This window comes from Xenopus laevis, chromosome 9_10L (genome assembly GCF_017654675.1).
Source record: "Xenopus laevis strain J_2021 chromosome 9_10L, Xenopus_laevis_v10.1, whole genome shotgun sequence".
NCBI classification, from domain to species: domain Eukaryota; kingdom Metazoa; phylum Chordata; class Amphibia; order Anura; family Pipidae; genus Xenopus; species Xenopus laevis.
The window spans coordinates 112,144,839-112,166,045 of record NC_054387.1 but is presented as its reverse complement, the minus strand read 5'-3'; the positions used below and the strand labels follow the sequence as shown (position 1 = coordinate 112,166,045).

At 38.9% G+C, this 21,207-nt stretch overlaps 1 protein-coding gene across 1 annotated transcript; it reads left to right on the top strand.

The window, feature by feature from the left end:
- Nucleotides 1-1,619: 1,619 nt before the first annotated feature.
- Nucleotides 1,620-19,299, top strand: acsm3.L (acyl-CoA synthetase medium chain family member 3 L homeolog). Its single transcript, XM_018234405.2, has 14 exons — nt 1,620-1,715; nt 6,554-6,814; nt 8,268-8,478; nt 10,609-10,816; nt 10,902-11,045; nt 11,825-11,981; nt 12,918-12,997; nt 13,245-13,368; nt 13,507-13,587; nt 15,564-15,665; nt 16,821-16,948; nt 17,584-17,683; nt 18,542-18,661; nt 19,131-19,299. The coding sequence occupies exons 2-14, from the start codon at nt 6,611-6,613 to the stop codon at nt 19,224-19,226; spliced, it is 1,755 nt and encodes a 584-aa protein (XP_018089894.1). The 5' UTR covers nt 1,620-1,715; nt 6,554-6,610; the 3' UTR covers nt 19,227-19,299.
- The last annotated feature ends 1,908 nt before the right edge of the window (nt 19,300-21,207 follow it).

The following is a 21,207-nucleotide window of genomic DNA, read 5'->3' as shown; positions in this document are numbered from 1 at the left end:
TATATATATATATCCAACAAGTAAGATCCGCACTCTCAGGTCTTAAAAAGTTTTGATTCGGCTGAATCCTTCTGCCTGGCCGAACCAAATTCAAATTTGCATATGCAAATTAGGGGCGGGGAGCAAAAGCTCGTGACATATTGTCACATAACAAGGAAGTAAAAATGTTTATAATTATATATATATAATTACATACAGTTTAGGGCTTTAATGCAGTTCTCGTGCCCATCATCACAGATTGTCTAATGCTTTCCTACAGTAACAGAAAGATAAGGAAAGAGTCATATTCACACAAGGCTGACTCCTAATATATTCTGTGCATGACTAGTAACACTATCAATAGCAAACTCCACAGGAAATAATTGACTATACAGGTATGATATCAGTTACCAGATACCAGAAACCTATTTTCCAGAAGATCCGAATTTAATATAATTTAAAAGAGGTGAATATGAGGGATTATTGGCCAAAATTCAGAGGTGTAAAAATATGGAGAGCAGACTGTGTGGTTTCTGGAGTATCTGGGGCCTAGTGACACTCTGAACTAATGAACAATTTTCAGTATATGTTGGCAAAACAGGTCATCTTGCCAACATGTTAAGGGGTAGGTATAAAATGATTTTGCTCTGGGGTTCAGATACTTCTAGATACCACACTGTTAAGGCAAGTGTATTCATTGGATGATTGTTATTCATTAGATTCAGTATTCTCCAGCCACGGACAAAAGGAGTGTTGGCTTTGCTGCTCTCAGTCTGTGTATTTTTTTTTCTAGCTGAGAGAAGCGTATCCACTCCCTGCCTCAATTCCTTAAACTGAACCACTTTGCTTGTGTGCAGTCACACACAGTGGAGCGAAGGTTTGCCCAAATAAGCAAAAGTAGGCAATTTCAGGCTGACCTACACTCCGCTACATGCGACTGCGCACAAGCAGATTTTATTATAATCAGTGGAGCTGGGGCACAGAGCAGATCCACTTCTCTCAGCCTGACAAAAATATGCAGGATAAGAGCAGGGGAACCGATGCTCCATCTGCCATTGGCCTTATTAGCAGCCTTATTAACTAGAATCCTTATTTATTATTAAAAAAAAAAAGCATAATTGTATTGGTTCAGGGAAAAACTCGATAAAATTGAGCGAAAACCCAAATCATATGATTTTTTTTTTTATTTTTTTCCTGGATCGCTCAATTTTTTCGGGCTTTTTCCCAAAAAGCCTGAATTTTTTCTAATTTTTCAGCATAGACCACAGAAACTTACAATAGGATAGCGACCTTTCCCATTGACATATACAACCTCAGCAGGTCTGAGATTGCAAATTTTCGGATTCAGAATTTTTGCAGCCTCAGGGTATACTTTTTTTTGCACTAAATTTTTTTTAGCATTTTGACATTAATAAATAACCCCCTTAATTTTCCTTCACATATTATTCTGATTTAAATTCCAACCACATTAATCGGCATTTCAAAGGTCAACCTTCTCCATTTTTTTCTTAATCCATTCGCCCCTGTGCTGGGAGTTAAATAAAGCAATCCCAGGAGAATGAATGTAAATGAAATCCTGTACTACATAAACACTTTCACTTTAAGAGTGTCTCTTTGCATGTCAATCATTAGATTCCAAGCTCTGCCTTTCTGTTGTGCATTCAGCAAACATTCTTAGAGCTGAAGAAAGGGGAAGAGGAATCAGGTTTCTGGCACTTGCACTCGGCAGTCCTGCTGTAAGTATTGCGACTTTAACATGCTTACTTGCCTAATTCTGTAAACATGTACGATACTAGTAGCGGAGAGGTGCAGGGAATTCAATGAAGTTATTTATAAATGTGCAGCTAATGTTACTTCCAGGATTTTCAAGCAGTGTCCAGCTGCAGCGGAGAGTCAGAATGCCTTATTAGTAGTTGCAGTAGTACAAATGTGCTGTAGTCCATGCATGAAGGAGATAGCTCGGTGCAATTCCTGTTTCCTGGATTTCACTGTAATCCAGGCACCACATTGCTGAAATTCAGATTGCACCTACATTTAAGGTAATTTTGTACAAAGCTCCTGGACTTTATAAGGCACTTTTCAGCATGCACTGTTTTTCAGGAATAAGTACATTTATTGACTCTCGTTACTTCCTTGTTAGAAAACACATATTCCCCAAGAGGGTTGTCCCATGATAGATTTACAACTAAAACCACCAAGTAATGTTTTCCTCCAGGGATAAATTTGATGCTTAGGGTTTGCAGCAATTTTTACTAAACCTAATGTGACTTCAGCAAGTTCTTATACAGGTTTGGGGTCTGTTCTCCTGAAACCTGTTAGCCAAAAAGCTCCGAATTATGGGAAGATCTCCCATAGACTCCATTATAATCAAGTTACTGAAATTTTTATCAAATGATTTCCTTTTTCTCTGTAATAATAAAACAGTAGCTTGTATTTGATCCCAACTAATATGCAATTCATCCTTACTGGAGGCAAAACAACCCTATTGGGTTTATTTAAAGGGGATGTAAGGTCAAAAAAATAAAATCCCATTTTTACTTTCTTTAATGAAAAAGAAATCTATCTCCAATATACTTTAATTAAAAAATGTGTAACATTTTTATAAGAAACCTGACGGTATGCAGTGAAATTCACCCTTAGTTATACTTGCTCTGACAGCTGCAGATAGGAAACTTCAGACAGTTCCTAACTGCTCTGCAGGGAAACGATCATACTTTCAAACAGCAGGGGGAGGCCCCCTTACTTCCCTGACCTCGAGCAGCTTTGTTTGTTTCCCTGTAGAGCAACCGGCGACCGTGTAGAGATTTGTATCTGTAGATCCAGTGCAGTCTGTATATTCTGAGTATTAATCAGTCTTGCTGTATCGGCTTCTATGGCAGATATTATTTGACTTGTGCTGTTTGATAATTTATGACGATCCCTAGCCAACCCAGACAACACTGAGCATGTGCACAGTCTTGGTCTTGCAAAGATGTTTAACAAAGTAACAAGATGACAGCCCCCAAACTTTGAAAGCATGACTCATTTGTTTAATTAGGTTTCTGGTGCAGTAAGTTCATATTTATGTTTAGTATACAAAATACAGCATTTCTAGCATTATTCTACTTTCAGACTTTAGTTCCCCTTTAATATCTAAATTAATGTTAAGTAAATTTAAGGTATGAAGGTCCAAATTACAGTAAGACCCCTTATTTGGAAAAGCCCAGGTCCTGAACATTCTGGATAACAGGTCCCATACCTGTACTTTCTCCTGTCTCTGGGCTTGTATGGATGTGGAGGTGTTACCTTTGCAACACAAGAGTCAAGAGTCCCTTTACCTTTAATATAACCCAACTAACTGCATGTTTCCAGGTCTTAATTTGTGGGAAGGACACAGAGTCTCATGCTCAGGACCGGATTTCCCTTTTGGGGCCCCTAGGCCACATGGTCCTAGCCCCCGCCTGCCTTCTCGTGCGCCAACCCTAACCGCGCGCCAATGTGCGCGAACACGCATGCACCAGAGCACTGGGGAGCTGCCATGCTTTTGTTATGCCCCTGGGCTAAGTATTAGAGATTCCATTAAAGAAAGTTAGAGTATTGGGATTATTGGTAAGGGGAAATAAAGTACAAGAAATTTAGGGGGCACATATGTAGCTAGTTAAGAGCATCTTCCCATTGTGCCAATGTCTGGAGTAGTGACTTCTACCAATATGACCCATAAAACAATCCTTAACTTGTATTTTCATCCATATCAGTGAGATGCAGTGAGTGCAGTTTCTCCAATTTCGATTAGAATCAACCAAAATTCTGTTCCCTAGATATGAATTTTTTGCATTATCTTTTTTGCTGCTTTGTCGGTCACATGCTTAAACTACAGCACAGTTTCCCTTCCTCGGCTAAATTACAGCAGGAAAATAGTTAAGAAAGAGCCAATGACCTTCAGAGAGCACTTCTGCATGCTGATTGGTTACTAGGGGAGGCGTGTACTGTCTGTGAATGAATTCCCTAGACTAGAACAATATTCTTTGCTTCTCTCTTTGCTTCATTGTCTCTGCCATATTGCTGCTAATGGAACAAGAATACAGATTAAGAAATTCAGATTAAAAAAAAAAATAGCCTATTCTTAAGGAACTTTCCAATACTTTGTTAAAAATGAAAATGAAATTGTTATGCCTGTCTCTTTCTCTACAATGTTTCCTCCGACTCTTGAAATAATGTAGCAGAATCCAACTCTCCCGAATTCCCGGGAGAAAGTGATATTCGAAGGTAATTTGCAATTGGTAGTGGAATATCACACGGTTGCCTGGTTGCAACCGTGAAGCGTTGGCAAGTCAGGACGGAAATTAAATATATACAAGCAGTAAATAAAAATAATAATAACATTGAAAGCCTCACAGTTGTCCAGTTTGCAGTGACCCACAAAAACCAGAGAGCATTTTAGTTGCAGTCCAGTAAGAGGCAGAATAGAAAGAGTAATTATTTGAAAAAAAACAAATGAATTGATATTTTGTTGAAAATGGGCCTGTTAACATTAAGGGACCCATTTATTAAGACTAAATTTTTCTGTTCGAATTTTTAAAGGGGAAAATCCAAAATTTTTTTAGAGATTTATTATACCACAAAGCTGCTAAAAAATAAATAATCTCAAACCTGTCGAGGTCATGTAGAAGTCAATGGCAGATGTCCTTGAAGATATTTCTTGACATCGTGATCCGCTCTGGTTTTCTTCTCATAATCCTATGAAGTAAAGTTTTGAAAAAGTCGCATGATTCGAACTGACGCACATTTTTGTCGCAACCTTTTTTTTGCACTGCCTTTTTTTGAGAAGAATTATGGATGAAATGAGTTCAATTCATGCGAGTTAGGTTGACTTTGCTTTAATAGAACAAATTAGATGAACTCGAGTTTTAGTAAATAACCCCCACAGTGCTTAATCTTTAAAGGGCATGTAAAGCCTAAAATAGAATAAGGCTAGAAATGCTGTATTTTGTATATTAAATATAAACATGAACTTACTGCACCACAAGCCTAATCAAACAAATGATTTATGCTTTAAAAGTTGGCTACAGGGGGTCACCATCTTGTAACTTTGTTAAACATCTTTGCAAGACTAAGACTGTGCACATGCTCAGTGTGATCTTGGCTGCTTAGGGATCGTCATAAACAAAGCTGCTTGAGTTCTGCATGGCTGGGAAGTAAGGCGGGGGCTCCCCCTGCTGTTCATAAGTATGATTGTTTCCCTGCTCAGCAGTTAGGGACCGTCTGACAATTCCTATCCACAGCAGTAAATGAAGGGAGAATTTCACTGCATACAGTCAGGTTTCTTATAAAAACTGTACACATTTTTTAATTAAAGTATATTGGAGATAGGTTTCTTTTTCATTAAAGAAAGTAAAAATGGGATTTTATTTTTTTTGCCTTTACATGCCCTTTAACGTACCTGTACTTTGTATTTATTTATATTAATTAATGTAATGTCCCCTGTTTGCACAATTCATTTAATGGTCTGCTGTACAGTGTTGCCTATATAAGTAGCTATAAAATTAAAAATATTGTATTACAAACGGACTAAAAATTTTACAAGTGATTGCAAATGTTCAGAGAAGGTTATCCATACTATTGGGGCATATTTAATTGCAGAGTAGCAAACACAGGAGGGGTGAACACTTAGGGGTAGATTTATCAAGGGTGGAATTTCGAAGTAACAGGAGTTTTTTTGAACTCCCATAACTTCGAAATTCGAATAAAAAAAAGACCAACCGAAATCTATTTTAAAAAAATTTTTTCGAATTCGAATTTGGACTATTCCCTAGTCACATAAAAATAGCTCAAAACTCTAATTTTCAATCGACCCTTGATAAATCTGCCCATTATATGCTGTCGTAGATTCTACTGAAAATATGGCTGCATGTCTGATACCCCCAGGGTCAGACCGGGGGGCCCGGGGTCCCCTGCCCCCAGATTCCCCCGCCAAGCCGCCCTCTGACGCACGTTCACGCAGCTTGTATTTGCCGCAACATAGGGCTGTATTTAGGTCCGATGCCACCCTAAGCATCTGACCTAAACACACCCTTTATGTCATGCGGCAGATGTGACATCATCATTTTGTGCGTGTGATGTCACTTCCATGAAATTCCTCATCCCTACCCCTCACCCCCCCAGCTCCGTCACCGGATTTCCTATGGAAATCCGTGGCAATGGGTCTTCGAAAAAAATAAAAATGTAAAATATAGGCACCCCGAGGGCCAGCCCTCAAAACCGTGCTGCCCTAGGTTCAGGCCCTTGGGGGCCTTAATATAAATACGCCCCTGAAGTGACCTGCGCCAAGAAGCACAGGGAACAGGACTGGGCCAGAGGGGCCCACGATAATTTCTTCTATTTGTAACCTTGTTATGAGCTAAGGGGCACTAGCCAAATAACTGTTGAAAATATGGCTGCATAGCTGATGCCCCAATAATTGCCTCTATTTGTAACCTTGTTATGAGCCAAGGGGCACTAAGTAAAATTCATGCAAAAGGAGGTCTAACCAAAATATAGGCAGACAGCCACTGCCCTACACTGCCCTCTGTACTGAAAACATGATTTTGTTTTTCAGGGAATATGATGTGACACCGGAACAAATCAAACAAGAGCTCGGAAACCTGACACAGCAATGAAAATCCTCTGCAAAGCCAGAACTTTCGCTGCCCATTTCTCCCCCAGAGTGTGCTCCAGGCTATTCAGCAAGGATCCAACACTCGGCACACCGCAGAACTTTTTAAATTATGAAGATATTAAACTGCACTACAAGCCCAAAGTGCCGGAATATTTCAACTTTGCAAATGATATTTTAGATGAATGGGCCAGAAATAGAAAGGTGAATCTAATTACTCGGGGGTGGCAGCGCCATCTACACCAGTTTCAGTGGAGCTCCGATCTCACCAGGGGTTTTGAACATTCTTGTGCATAGGTTTAAAATGGTTTTAGGATCTACAGTTCCATTTGAAATATTGAATATTGTTCCTTATTCATAATGAGAATTAACACTCTATATACTTTCTCCTAATGGAAAAGTAGAAGGATATTTTGTTTTTAGTGTGAAAATGCACTGCACTGAAATCCATTGCATCCAGCAAAGTCAGTGAATCCCACAGTGAATCAGCCTTTTCTCTGGCTGCGTTTCTGCACAAACAGAGAAAGTGCCTAGGGTGCCGTGGGTGGCCTATAAGGGGTGGTTCACCTTAAGTTAACTTTTGGGGGGTTATTTATCAAAGTCCGAATTTATCGCAATATTTTCTGCTACAAACTCCGATCAAATCAGCTCTGTTTTTTTGCGGTTATTTAATATTACCTTTTCCTAAAAATTTGCTTTGCGGGAAAAAAATCTAATTTTCAAATTTTTTTCGGATTTTTCATGCAATTTTCGTGATTTTTTTCTGACTTTTCACCCAAAAACTCGGATTTTTGCCCAAATCCCCAAAAACTTTGGAGTATTGCACGAAAACCCAGCGCACATCAAAAAATCATTGGAAAAGTCTGAGTCTGAAAATCCGGCATCTCAGACCGGTTAAGATTGAATAAGTCAATAGGAGAACCATTGACTTTTCAAATTCGGACTTTTCCATCCTCAGGGTTTAATAAATTCTTAAAAAAAAAAGTGATTTTTTTAAAAAGTCTGATTTTATTCGGAGTTTAGTAAATAACCCCCTTAGTATGTTAAAGAGTGGCCAACTCTCAACAACTTTTCTTCATAATTTATTTTTTTATATAGTTTTTGAAGTATTTGCCTTCTTCTTTTGACCTTTTTGCAGTTTTCAAATGGGGGGTCACTGACCCCATTTAAAAAACAAATACTCTGTAAGGCTACACGTTTATTGCTATTGCTACTTTTTATTACTCTTCTTTCTATGCAGGCCCTCTCCTATTCATATTCCAGTCTCTTGATCAAATGAATTCATGGTTGCTAGGGTAATTTGGAACCTAGCAATCCGATTGCTGAAATTGCAAACCGGAGAGCTGCTGAATAAAAAGCGAAATAATTAAAAAAAACTCAAATAATAAAAAATGAAAACCAGTTGCAAATTGTCTCAGAATATCACTCTCTACATCATACTGAAAGTTAACTCAAAGGTGAACAACCCCTTTAGTATTGATTGATCTACATTTTTCCATTTTTCTCTAAAATGCGCAATGAGCTGGTGTAAGGAACAATGGGAGCTTTTATTAGTAGATAAAGGGGATCATGTGTAAAATGTATTTTAGGTTTAGTCTTAATAGAAGTCACTAACAAGAATTTCACTTTAATTTTTTTAATTTTTTTTATTTACTAGGAAGGAGGAAAGTCCAGTAACCCAGCTCTCTGGTGGATAGACGGCAGTGGAGAAGAGATCAAGTGGAGCTTTGAGGAGTTAGGCTTTCTCTCCAGGAAAGCAGCCAACATTATATCTGATGCCTGCAACTTGAAACCAGGGGACAGAGTCATTGTGATTCTCCCACGGGTGCCAGAATGGTGGTTATTAAACGTTGCCTGTATAAGAGCAGGTAAGAAACTGCAATTTTATTTCCAAAAAGTTTAATTCTCAGAGGCACCTTTATCAAGGTTCAAAATTCGAATTCATGTGATTTTTTTTAAACTCCCTTAAATTCGAATGAATTTGAAATTTGACAGGCCGATATTTATTTTTAAAACTTGAATTCGATCAAACTCAATTTGTTTATCCAAAAAAACTTGAATGTCAGGAAGGCTGCAAACATCTCCCATTGATACCTGGACCTCTCAGTTAGTGGTCCCCAACCTTTTTTACCTGTGAGCCGCATTCAATTGTAAAAAGAGTTGGGGAGCAACACAAGCATGAAAGAAGTCCGTGGGTGTGCCAGATAAGGGCTGTGATTGGTTATATGGTAGTCCCTATGTGAACTGTCAGCCTACAGGAGGCTCAGTTTGGCACTACAGCTGGTTTTTTATACAACCAAAACTTGCCTCACAAGCCTGGAATTCAAAAATAAACACCTGCTTTGAGGCCACTGGGAGCAACATCCAAGAGGCTGGTAACCAGCATATTCCCCATGAGTCACTGGTTGGGGATCACTGCCTTATATCTTTATACCCCTGTTATAAGCCCCACCCCCATCATATCAAACTCAAAATATTGACATGGCATTCTCAACAAGACAGACAGCTCTACCAATTCTACTAATCCTGTTGGCAAAGTTATCATCTTACATTATATACTACATGGTCATGGGCTTGATTATATGAAAAAGATTGTCATACAAAGAAGGGCTTATTAAGACACATTGTGAGCCATAGATGCCTTGGACGGCCACATATGACCCGTAGGGTTGCCACCTTTTTAATAAAAAATTAACGGCCAATGGTGGTGGTGGTAAATAAATGGGCGGGCCGTGATGTCATTATGTAAAAAGGTGCAGAGCCGCTAGGGTCGTGACGCAAAAGGGGGCGGAGCCACGGGTCATGATGCAAAAGGGACGGGGCCACATCGCGAGAGGGGCAGAAGACGAAGAAAAGTTTCCACCGGAGGGCCAAGGGCTTTTGTTAAGGGTATCACAAATTACCAGCAGCTACATTGCCTTTAAATTTATAATACCGGCCATGGCAGGTGTTTTAATACCGGCCGGGAAGCAACCATAATGGCCCGTGGGCCTCCAGTTGGTCAGCCATGTTGTACAGCAGAACAGAAGCTCAAAAAGTGATCACCACAAAGCAAAATACATACTCTATCAACTCTAGCAGCATGGAAATGCCTATTGTTTTTTTTTATATAACAAGTATTTTACTAAATTGGGCCCTAGAAGGACAGTACATCCCCTTGTCTGACAAGAGGGCTTGTGCTGAACAAACATTTTGCCTATTGTCTTGGAATCATGGAAAATGTATGTTTTTTGTTACTTCTTGACCTACTGTATACAGGACAAACAGGATAACTGAAACTACTCTATGGTTCTTGTGCGGCTAATTAGATTCTAGTGGTGTGCGGGTCGAAATTCCAGCATCCTACCCTAACCATCCCCCTCCCAACCCACAACCGGTCTGGCATTACCCCTCTATTTATAGACCCGTGCCCACCACCCGCAATTACATCACAAAAGGGGCCTGGGCTGGCACAAGTCTATTAATTTAGTGGCTGAAAGCCGGCAGTGCTAGGTCGCAGGCGAGGAGAGCAGGTGAAGAGCCCAACCCATACCCGCCCGCGACCAGAAGATTTTGTGCAGGAGCTGGCCCGAACCCACCTGACCCATGGTTTTCAGGCTGGCCCACACAGCACTATTAGATTCCGAGTGTGTGGATAATCCCCTGCATAACGGACTTCTGCTTACCTGTATCTGTAAACTAAACAAGACACAACAAAAGAGTCAGGGGAAGGGGTTGTTACTGGCAGTCTAATTATCTACCTTGCAAGAACAACACATGGAGTAGATTCAAATTCAAAAACCATAGATATTTCATTATTAAAACAATAGGTAGATAGTATGTTTAGCACCTATTTATTCCACTAATGTTGGACAAAGGGGTATACTACCACTTTCATTTGCATGAATTTGCATCAGTAAGAACAAAAGCTGGATTGTAGGTTTTAACTGATTGAAATGAAGTCTTGTAAACAAATTATGACAAACAAAGCCATACATTTAACATTATGTCATTTCAAGGTGTGGTGCTCATCCCTGGAACAACCCAACTGACAGCAAAGGACATTCTCCACCGGCTACAAACTTCAATGGCTAAATGTATAATAACCAGTGATTCCCTTGCGGCAGCTGTAGACTCTGTTGCGGCTCAGTCTCCATGTTTAGAAACTAAAATGCTGATATCTGCAGAAAGAAGAGACGGGTGGTTGGATTTTAACGGCCTGTTCCGGTAGGTGCCCAGCAAAGGACATTGGCAATATCTAGAATGTAATGAAATAGTACTAATTCAGCAATGTTTTTTACATTTTATTAAGAGCGGCTGATGACAAACACATTTGTGTAAAGACGAAGAGCAGTGATCCAATGACCATATTCTTTACTAGTGGAACCACAGGCTCCCCTAAAATGACAGAACACAGTCACTGCAGCTATGGACATGGCTTGAAGGTTAATGGAAAGTAAGTCAATATAGAGAAGACACACAGGATGCTTTTGTGTCTAATTACAGAAAATTCCAGCTCCCTTTTAGCCTTATTCACTGAATTGTATACAAACTTAATCACAACTTTTGAAAGGTAAATATTTTACATTGGCAGACTAGCTCGCTGCCAAAGGAGAGCATCGGTGCCCAGGCCAACCACACGCAGGGTCAAATCTGGCTGATCCAATCATTGGCACTGGGGCCTACAAAGGTCCATTGGATGAAGACTGCACGAATACACCTATGCTATCTTCATCTGGCACAATTTTAAAAACTGTCCATCTGAATTTTGAGGGGGCCCATACATGGGCCAATAAGCTGCCAGCTTGGTCTGAAGGGGCCAAATTGTTAGCTCTTTAACAGAACTGTGTATGGGCACTTCTCTCTTTTACTCTTATTGCTAGGCCATCCAAAAGCATACTGAGCAGCAGTGCAGTAAATGTCATTCAGATAAAGGTCATTTTGATACTGTTGTGTTTTGTAGGGAAGTGTAAGATAGGCTTCTAGGCAACCCCCCCCACAGTCTTAGTCTTGCAAAGATGTTTAACAAAGTTACAAGATGGTGACCTCCTGTAGCCAACTTTGAAAGCATAAATTATTTGTGCTATTTTATTATTGATTAGGCTTGTGGTGCAGTAAGTTCTTGTTTATACAGGTATTTAATATACAGCATTTCTAGCCTTATTCTATTTTAGACTTTACATTCCCTTTAAATTATTTTTCAGACATTGCTGAAATGCTTTTGTTCTTCACCAGATACTGGATGGATCTGACCCCTAGTGATATTGTGTGGAATATGTCAGACACTGGCTGGGCAAAATCTGCTTGGAGCAGTGTCTTTGCACCATGGATTCAAGGCTCATGTGTGTTTGCTCACAGCATGCCCCGTTTTGACCCAAATATTGTCTTACAGGTAAGCACACCAGAAAATAATTTGTCATGTGGATTCTTACTTATATCCTGTGTTAGAGTCCTGCAGCGGGTCAGGTACCCGCAAAAAAAGCGGTAACCCTGTGGAAAGAGGGTAGGCTTTTCAGGAGCATTTATAGATGCGGGTCTGCCGGGTCATGGGATGGGTAGCGGGTCTCTTCCTGCTGCAGCTCTCTCCTTGCAGCTTTCTTTCCACTCATCTCCCCATCCCATCAGACTTCCGGTACAGCTCTCTTACATCACACGGCGCGCTTCTGTCCCTCTCTTTCTTGACTATCGGCCAAGTTTGATGATGTCACTTCCAGTTTGCAACAACATCACTTCTGGTTTAATGGTGGCCGGTGGGTTGCAGGTCAGATTGCGGATAAGGCAGCTGCGGGTCCAGGTAGCGGTTCAAAGTGGGTAAATATGCGGGTCGTGGTTTGGGTTGTGGGTCGGGGTCTTAGAAATTGGTTCCACGCAAGACTCTATCCTGTGTGTCATTCCACACCCCTGGATTGCAGGGCCCCTTCCAGGTTCTCGCATAAGGAAACTTGTTGCCAGCCTGCCAGAGAGACAAAGGGTACATAGGCAAGGCTAAAATTGATTTATACAGAACTTCCTAGAAACTTGAGGAAATTAAACAATTGGGAAATAAATATTTGGCTGAATTATATCAGAAAAATCATTAAGGAATCAAATGAATTCCTTAATAAATTAAGGAACAGCAGGCAGCCCTTTACAGAATCGAATATCTGGAATTGGACATTTTTTGCCGATTTATGGATATACATGGCTAAGATTGAAGGCATAGATGAAACAAAGCTGTAAAAACCTCCATTGCCCAAAATAGCACTGGATGTTCTCAATATATATTTTATTATTCTCAATGTATTTATTGCTATGAAATAATTCCCATAATTCTCTTCCTCTGATACAGACACTATCCACTTTTCCTATAACAACATTTTGCTCAGCTCCAACAGCCTATCGTATATTTGTACTACAGAACCTTGCAAGGTAAGTAGAAGTCTTTTTTTGCCATGGATATGAAAGAACTATTTCAGAATATGTGTGCGAAGACTCCATTTGTACAGCATCACATAGCGAAGTTTAATTTCGTAAGGCAAAATAAACCAAGTTAACCTTTTCTAGAACTACATCACTAACTAGTATTATTTAATAAAGTAAAGGCTGATTGTAAATGACCTCTTTGGTTTGGTAGAATCTCAGAAGCAGCAAATATTTTTATTGTTTTTCTCTAAAGCTATCAATTCAAGAGCCTACAACACTGTGTTAGCGCTGGGGAGCCCATCAACCCGCAAGTCATGGAACAGTGGAAAGAACAGACTGGGTTAGACATTTATGAAGGCTATGGCCAAACTGAAACAGTATGTTGCATTTAACTTTTTCATGTTATTTACAAAGCAAAGTGGAATTAATAAAAGGTGACTTGTTCTACCCTTATGGGATATGGATATTATATCCCGAAAGAAATCTTGAAAAATTATTTTTTTACCATATACCAGGTTCTAATCTGTGGCACGTTTAAGGGAATGAAGATAAAACCCGGATCCATGGGCAAACCTTCTCCAGCATATGATGTTCAGGTATAAAAATAAAAAATTGACAATTCCCCTTCTTGAAACACGGAGGCCAATTTATTAAAGGTCATATTTTAGTGGTATTAGAGCTTTTTGAAAGCACAAATAAACTCATTTTCACAAATGTACTTTATCAAAGATCCGAATGGGAAAAGTTGCAGAAAAGTTTTGTAAACTATTTTTCCGATTTGTCGCACAAAACTACAGGTATGACTTGACTAAGGGGTACATTATATCACAAGCAGTAAATAACAATTGGCGGTTTAACAGCTCTGCAGAGAGATCCTGTGACATTTGTGCAACGTTACTATCCATGTAGCTAATGTATAACCCCTACACATGCCAAGGCAAAACTGTCATATAGAAGTGCGAGAAAATGAGGGAAGGTCAATTATTCACTACAGGTAGATGACAAGTAACTCATTAACGATTTAAGCTCATTTTAACAAGAACATCTTACTTAATTCTGGGAGGTGTTGTCCTTTGCAAGGTTATGCAATTAAAGTAAAGTACATCAGGGCAAAGCAATAATAGGTACAAAGTTTCTCTATATCTAGTAATTGAAAGTAGCTATCTGAATCATGCCAGCAAAGTGATATCTATGGGTTACTCTGCTTGAAGCCAATGTTGAACCCCCTTCTTTTCTGTCTATATTGAGCAGGGGATGACTTAACCCAACCCTAAAAAATGGATTTGTGAAGAAGACCTTTAGCAAATACCTTCTATAAGATACCTGATTTAAAAGTACAGTTATAGGATCCGGGAACCCGTCAGCCAGAAAGATCATCTCCCATTTTAAGCAAATTGTTCAAAATGCTAAGATATAATTAATCCTTATTGAAAGCAAAACCAGCCGATTGGGGTTATTTAATGGTGCTTTGTAGACTTACTAACCAATAAGGAGGCTGCTGGAAAAGGGTTACCAAGACCAGGTGATAGATAGTGAGTCAGGCTACCGGCTGCTCACCTGGCCCAAAGGTTAAAGGGGAGTAAAGTCTAAAATAGAATAAGGCTAGAAATGCTGTATTTTGTATACTAAACAAACATGAACTTACTGCACCACAAGCCTAATCAAACAAATGATTTATGCTTTCAAAGTTGGCTACAGGGGGTCACCATCTTGTAACTTTGTTAAACATCTTTGCAAGACCAAGACTGTGCACATGCTCAGTGTGATCTGGGCTGTTTAGAAATGGTACACATCTTTTAATTAAAAGTATATTGGAGATAGGTTTCTTTTTTATTTCATTCAGTAAAAATTAGATTTTTTTTTTTTTGCCTTTACATGCCCTTTAAGGCACAGAACAAGAAATCCAAAGATCCCTGGCTCAAATCCCAGCAGAGCCTGACAGTCTCATACCTGTATAGGATAATGCCAGTTGCTGTGATCTTAGACTCCATTATGTGGACCTGGGTCACATGTTATTGCCCTGTTTGAGGGGATTACTGTAGTGCCTCCCCCCCCACTGGACACCCATAAAAACAGCCACCCAGAAGAGAAAATTAAGACCATTTGCAAAAGATTTATTAAAGGTCTCATTTTTCTTTTGGGAGTGGGAGTCTGAGATAGCAAAAGACATTATACAATATGGAAAAAGTTGTTGCAAGTTTGTCTGTAGCGGAAAAAAAATGTGACATGCACACTACAAGTTCTTACAGTGGACAGAAATATTTTCTTGATCATTTCGGCTCCCAATAAAAAGTAAATCAAATCAAAATAGTGTAAATGTAAAGTTTTAAGCCTGGGGTAAAAAAATCAAATGTTTAACCATGATCAGAAAAAGGAGAAAGGGTCAAGAAACGTTACAAATGTAACTGGAAAATTAACTTTAACTATGCAAATTATTTATACTGTTAGATTTCAGCGATCCTCTACAACCATAAAATATATGCCCTAAATATTTCTTCTTTTTAGTCTCTTGTTTTTAAACTCTGGTTTTAAGTATACCGTTTATTTTTGCAAACTTTTTTTTGGTTTACAGATCATTGATGAAAATGGTGATGTACTCCCGCAGGGAAAAGAAGGGGATATCGCTATCCGAGTATCACCACAGAAACCATTTTATCTTTTCTCCCAATACACAGTAAGGGCTTAAAAATTGCTCAATAACCTGTATCAACTGTGTACATTTTACCAAAATATATTAATAATTTTCCAGGGTTCTGTAGATAAATAGTGATGGGCGAATTTATTCGCCAGGCGCGAATTCGCGGCGAATTTGCGCGATTCGCGAAACTCCCGCGAAAATTCGCGGAATAAATTCGACGGCGTCATTTTTTTTCCCGAAAAACGGGCGCCGGCGTCGGAAAAACGGGCGCCGGCGTCAAAAACGAGACGCAAATTCGCCCATCACTATAGATAAATAATTTGACGCCTCCGTTTATGGTACCTCAGACTTCTCGGTTTTTAAAGGAACTTCAAAAACAAAGTGTAACAAACGAATTAAAATATCATATACTGTTGCTCTGCACTGGTAAAAGCTGTGTTTGCATCTAGGAGTCAGAGTCTGTACATTGTTTACAACTCCGACTCCAGATATTGCTCCCAACTTTGGCTCCACATCTCTGTAATGTCCAGTGTTTTTAGATTATTAAAAATAATAAAAGATATATATACACACATACGTATACACACATACGTATACACACATACGTATACACACATACGTATACACACATACGTATACACACATACGTATACACACACACATACGTATACATACATACATTAGTTTTTTTTAGCAAATTTTACAACTGGATATTACTTTTTAAATTCTTTCAAACTACTCTTTTTGTTACAAGTTGTTAAAGAAATATTTTTTAAAAAAAACAAGAATGCGCCGGTACATTATACTAGTTTAAATATAGTAGGAAAGTGTTTTAGAAAGTAGTGTTTTGCGTGGATTTATTGAAAGTTTTTGCAAAAACCCTACTAGTCCTGCCCATCTGTTCCACTTCCTGCAGCCTCCTTTCCCAGACTGTGTAAGGGAGCTGGTGGAACACTGCATTGCAGAACAAGAACCAGCAGCAAGGCTGACCTGATAGGTAACCGAATCCTATATTTTCTTGTGCGACTGCAGGGCTGAGATTGGCCATCCCTCTTTTGGCGTTTTTTTTTTATAAACAGGGACCAGAGAGGACCGATGAGGAGCTCCAATAAAGGGGCAAAAGTTAATGGTCATTTTTAGCCCATCGTGCATCCGGGACCATATAGTATTCATTTATATATCTTTCCTAAGGGTGACCCAGAAAGGACAGCTTCCACTCGGCGAGGAAACTTCTACCTAACTGGAGACAGAGGCATCAAAGATGAAGATGGCTATTTTTGGTTTGTAGGAAGATCAGATGATGTTATTTTATCCTCAGGGTAAATATAATAGATAAAAAAAATCTGTATTTTCGATTGCATGAAAATGTGAAGAAGAGCTATTAGAGAGGCCATAATATTAAGTGACATCAGACCCATTCACAAAATCTTATTTAAGATGGGCAAGTCAACATCAACACTTATTATTCCCCATTTAGTAGCACTGTATTCATGTCGGCCAGCTGGGAAAGCCACATAGTAGACCTGTCTTATCGCCTGCCTTGCACCCACCAGTTCCACAATCTACAATGGCACACAGTACCCCTCAAATGCAGGTTAAATGAACAAAATGTGGTGCCCCTTAGTGCTCTAGCACTTGTGTCTGGATTGTTAAAGGACTACTCCAGTCTTAAGCTTAGCAGAGTTGTGCCCTACAGTCTGAGCTGATTAGTGGCAACAAATTTCCATTCAATTTTAGGGCCTGTTTAATAACATGGAACTACAGGTATTAAAAAAAAAATGGAATGGTGAGAATTTACATAATCAAGTATGTTCACCAGTTTAATATTCTGCCCCTCAGACACCGCACTCATGCAAAAACATTCAAATATAGAATAGCAGGAGAGATATAATAGCACTGATGCAAACCGCAATACTACACTGAAAAAAGAAACCACTTATCTTTTTGCGTTTAGATATCGAATTGGCCCATTTGAAATTGAAAGTGCGTTGATTGAACACCCGGCCGTTGCAGAATCTGCTGTTGTGAGCAGCCCAGACCCAATCAGAGGGGAGGTAATTCACAATACTGATCGTACAAAACATAAAACAGATAGGTAACAATGGTATTTAAGTAGCGATTATAGATCAGGGCTGCTGTGACAAGTTTTATAATAATTAGCCCTGTACCCATATGGGATGGAGATTCATAATAGGCCCTGGCATTTCAAGTACACAGAGGCCCAAACAGCACACAAAGACCAAGCAAATTACTGTGACTAAGAAATAGAGAATTTAATAAATATAGCTTAACAACTATAAAAATTACTGACACTTTGTGAAACAGATCTATAAAATATATTTATTAAATATGAGCTATACGTTTGTGGAGTTATAGATGTATGGACGTTTCCCTAGAGGGTTTAAGTAACCCTTTTAGGGCAAACATATATCCAGGCCTGCTTAGCTCATAATGTTCAAGATAATTGGGCTTCATGTACCAATATCTAGGCAATAAACTATAGCAACCAATCAACAATTAGTGATGTTCAGCCATCTGCAGGAACAGTGAAAGTTAAAATATGATTGGTTGCCCTCTTTGAGGCCACGGTTTTAAAAAAGAATGGTTGTTACAGTGCCTCTCCTATAATGCCATGGATATACAACACATTAAATAATCAGTGTCACTCATATTTCATCCTATCTAGCCAGCCCCACACATTGGGATATACCATGTTAAGGGGACATATTTTGACAACACTCATAAGGTTGAGAAAACGGTTACATTTTAAAACATTCATCTGGACATTTTTGTCAACCATCATAATCTGGTTGGTAAACAGATTGTATAATGGAAAATTATCTGCTGCATAGAAATAGGTGCTCTAAACCCAGACGTTTACAGGTAAAGAACCCAAAACATTTGTTCTACAGGTAGTAAAAGCCTTTGTTGTACTTGCCCCGGCTTATAATGGACATGACCCTGAAAAACTGACACTGGAGCTCCAGGAACATGTGAAAAACATAACAGCACCGTACAAATATCCAAGAAAGGTGAGTTTAAGTTCTCAACTATTTTGTTAAAGAACAAGAAAAGACCAATTTGCTGGGGAAGGTCAATGTTAGGTAACCCCCCCCCCCTCATTCTTTTCCCACCCACACAACTCAAGATAATTTTTCCTTGGACCAGTGTTCCGTATAGGCATAATTGCACTGGCCTGGAGGAAAAAATAATGCAGCCGACACCTCTAAGATGCCTAAACCTCTTGTGAATCCTCATACAGTATCAATCTCCTCAGCCCACAGGCAGATTTGATGGATACCTTACAAGTGTACAGTACATTTAATTTTCAATCTCACTAATGGTGGGTGAACGTAAGCACAACGAAGATTTTTTTCTTGAGACTAACTGGTGAGACTGATATCTATTAGATATTGGTTAGTTGTGTAATGATCAAATTTTCTCCGTATGTTATCAGTTCGTAATTACAACATGAGCATGTTTTCTCCTCCCCATATACAGATAGAATTTGTCCAGCAATTACCCAAGACGGTCAGTGGCAAGATTCGAAGAAATGAGCTGAGAAACAGAGAGTGGGGAAAAGTGCAGAATAATTGACTTTAGGTTCCAGCATTGTCAGTTGCTTAAGAGATAAATTACTATTACTGTCAAATAAAATATCCACTGCCTATTTTTATAGCAATATGGTCTTTGCAATAACAGATCTTACCTTTAAAATGACAGGACTGGGTTAGTATTGTTCAAAAAAGGTGGAATACCAACATTTAGGGGCATATTTATCAAGGGTCGAATTTCGATGTGCAAAAAACTTCGAAATTCGACCATCGAATAGGTTACTTCAACATTCGAAGTCGAAGGATTTTTAACATCAACGATCGTACTACGAATCGAATGATTTAATCGTAGGATTTCCCTTTGACTTCTAAAAACTTAGCCAAGTGTTGGCTTTATGTTGTAGGAGGTCCCCATAGGGTAACATAGCAATTCGGCAGGTTTAAGGTGGCGAAGTCAAAGTTTTTTTAAAGAGACAGTACTTCGATTATCGAATGGTCGAATAGTCAAAGCATTTTCACTTCGCATCGAGGTCGAATTTGGCCTATTCGATGGTCGAAGTACTCAAAAATTACTTCACAATTCAAAGTTTTTCAATTCGAATATTCACTTCGACCCTTAGTAAATGTGCCCCTAAGTCTATAAAGCAAAGTCTTTCTTTCATTTAGTTCACCTTAAACCAGAGCTATTCCAACTCTAGGACTCAAAAAATAAGCCTGGCAAAAGGTTTCTTCTCACATAGTCAAAACATTATGGCAGTTCCAATTTGGGTATAAAAATACTAAATACTTAAAATCTATGTCTTATAATTAATCCCCTAATTATGACAAGGGTAGAGAGAATTCCCCATTAGCATTACGTTTCGAGTTTTTTTTTTTTTATCGAAGCCTATGAAATATTGCAATCCATTCATTCATTATGGATAAATACCGTTGGGTCCTGTCCATATAAACTGTGAGCTATTCCCTGCTGTTTAAATGCGGAATAACTGGAAAATACATTATATCTCTATATCTCTCTATCTCTATCTATCTCTATCTATCTCTATCTATCTCTATCTATCTCTATCTATCTCTATCTATCTCTATCTATCTCTATCTATCTCTATCTATCTCTATCTATCTATATCTATCTATATCTATCTATATCTATATCTATATATATTCGTCCTCGGACTGGAGCACTCATACAAACAGTGGCCAACTGCCTGGGTGCAGGTTTAAGAAAAATGTGTACAAGGATTGGAAAAACCGCACACATAGGACTTGTATGAATGAAAGTCCTGTGTGTGCGGTTTTTCCAATCCTTGTATATATACGTATGTATGTATGTATGTATGTATGTATGTATGTATGTATGTATGTATATATATATATATATATATATATATATATATATATTTATTTATTTATTTGGAGTCAAAACGTCCATCATCAAGAAAGCCATTTAATTATAAAGACACTTTATTGCAACTGTGATTTTAATACCTACCGTATATACTCGAGTATAAGCCGAGTTTTTCAGCCCCCAAAATATGCTGAAAAACTCTACCTCGGCTTATACTCAGGTCAAGCGCAAAAACGGTCGCCGGCGCCTTAGAATAGTAGCCGGCGCCTAAGAATTGTCATCCAAAAACGAGATTGAAACTTATCAGAAGCGGCTGCATTTCTCACCCTCGGCTTATACTCGAGTCAATAAGCTTTCCCAGTTTTTGGAGGTAAAATTAGGTACCTCGGCTTATACTCGGGACGGTTTATACTCGAGTATATCCGGTACTCATGAATAGTATTAACCGTCCTTGCCTTTACAGAAACTGAAGATGCCCTATTTGTAATTTTGAGATAATATTCCCATGGTTTGAACTTGAATGAGAAAGGTTTCTTAGAGCTCAGCTGGTGCAGAGGTGGATATAAATGATATCAGTAACGCAAAGTGGAATTGTTGGCTCTGTATAATGAAAAAAGAATAATACAATGTCATATCAAGGCTTTGCTAAGGAATAACCATTTTTTTCCCCAATACATGT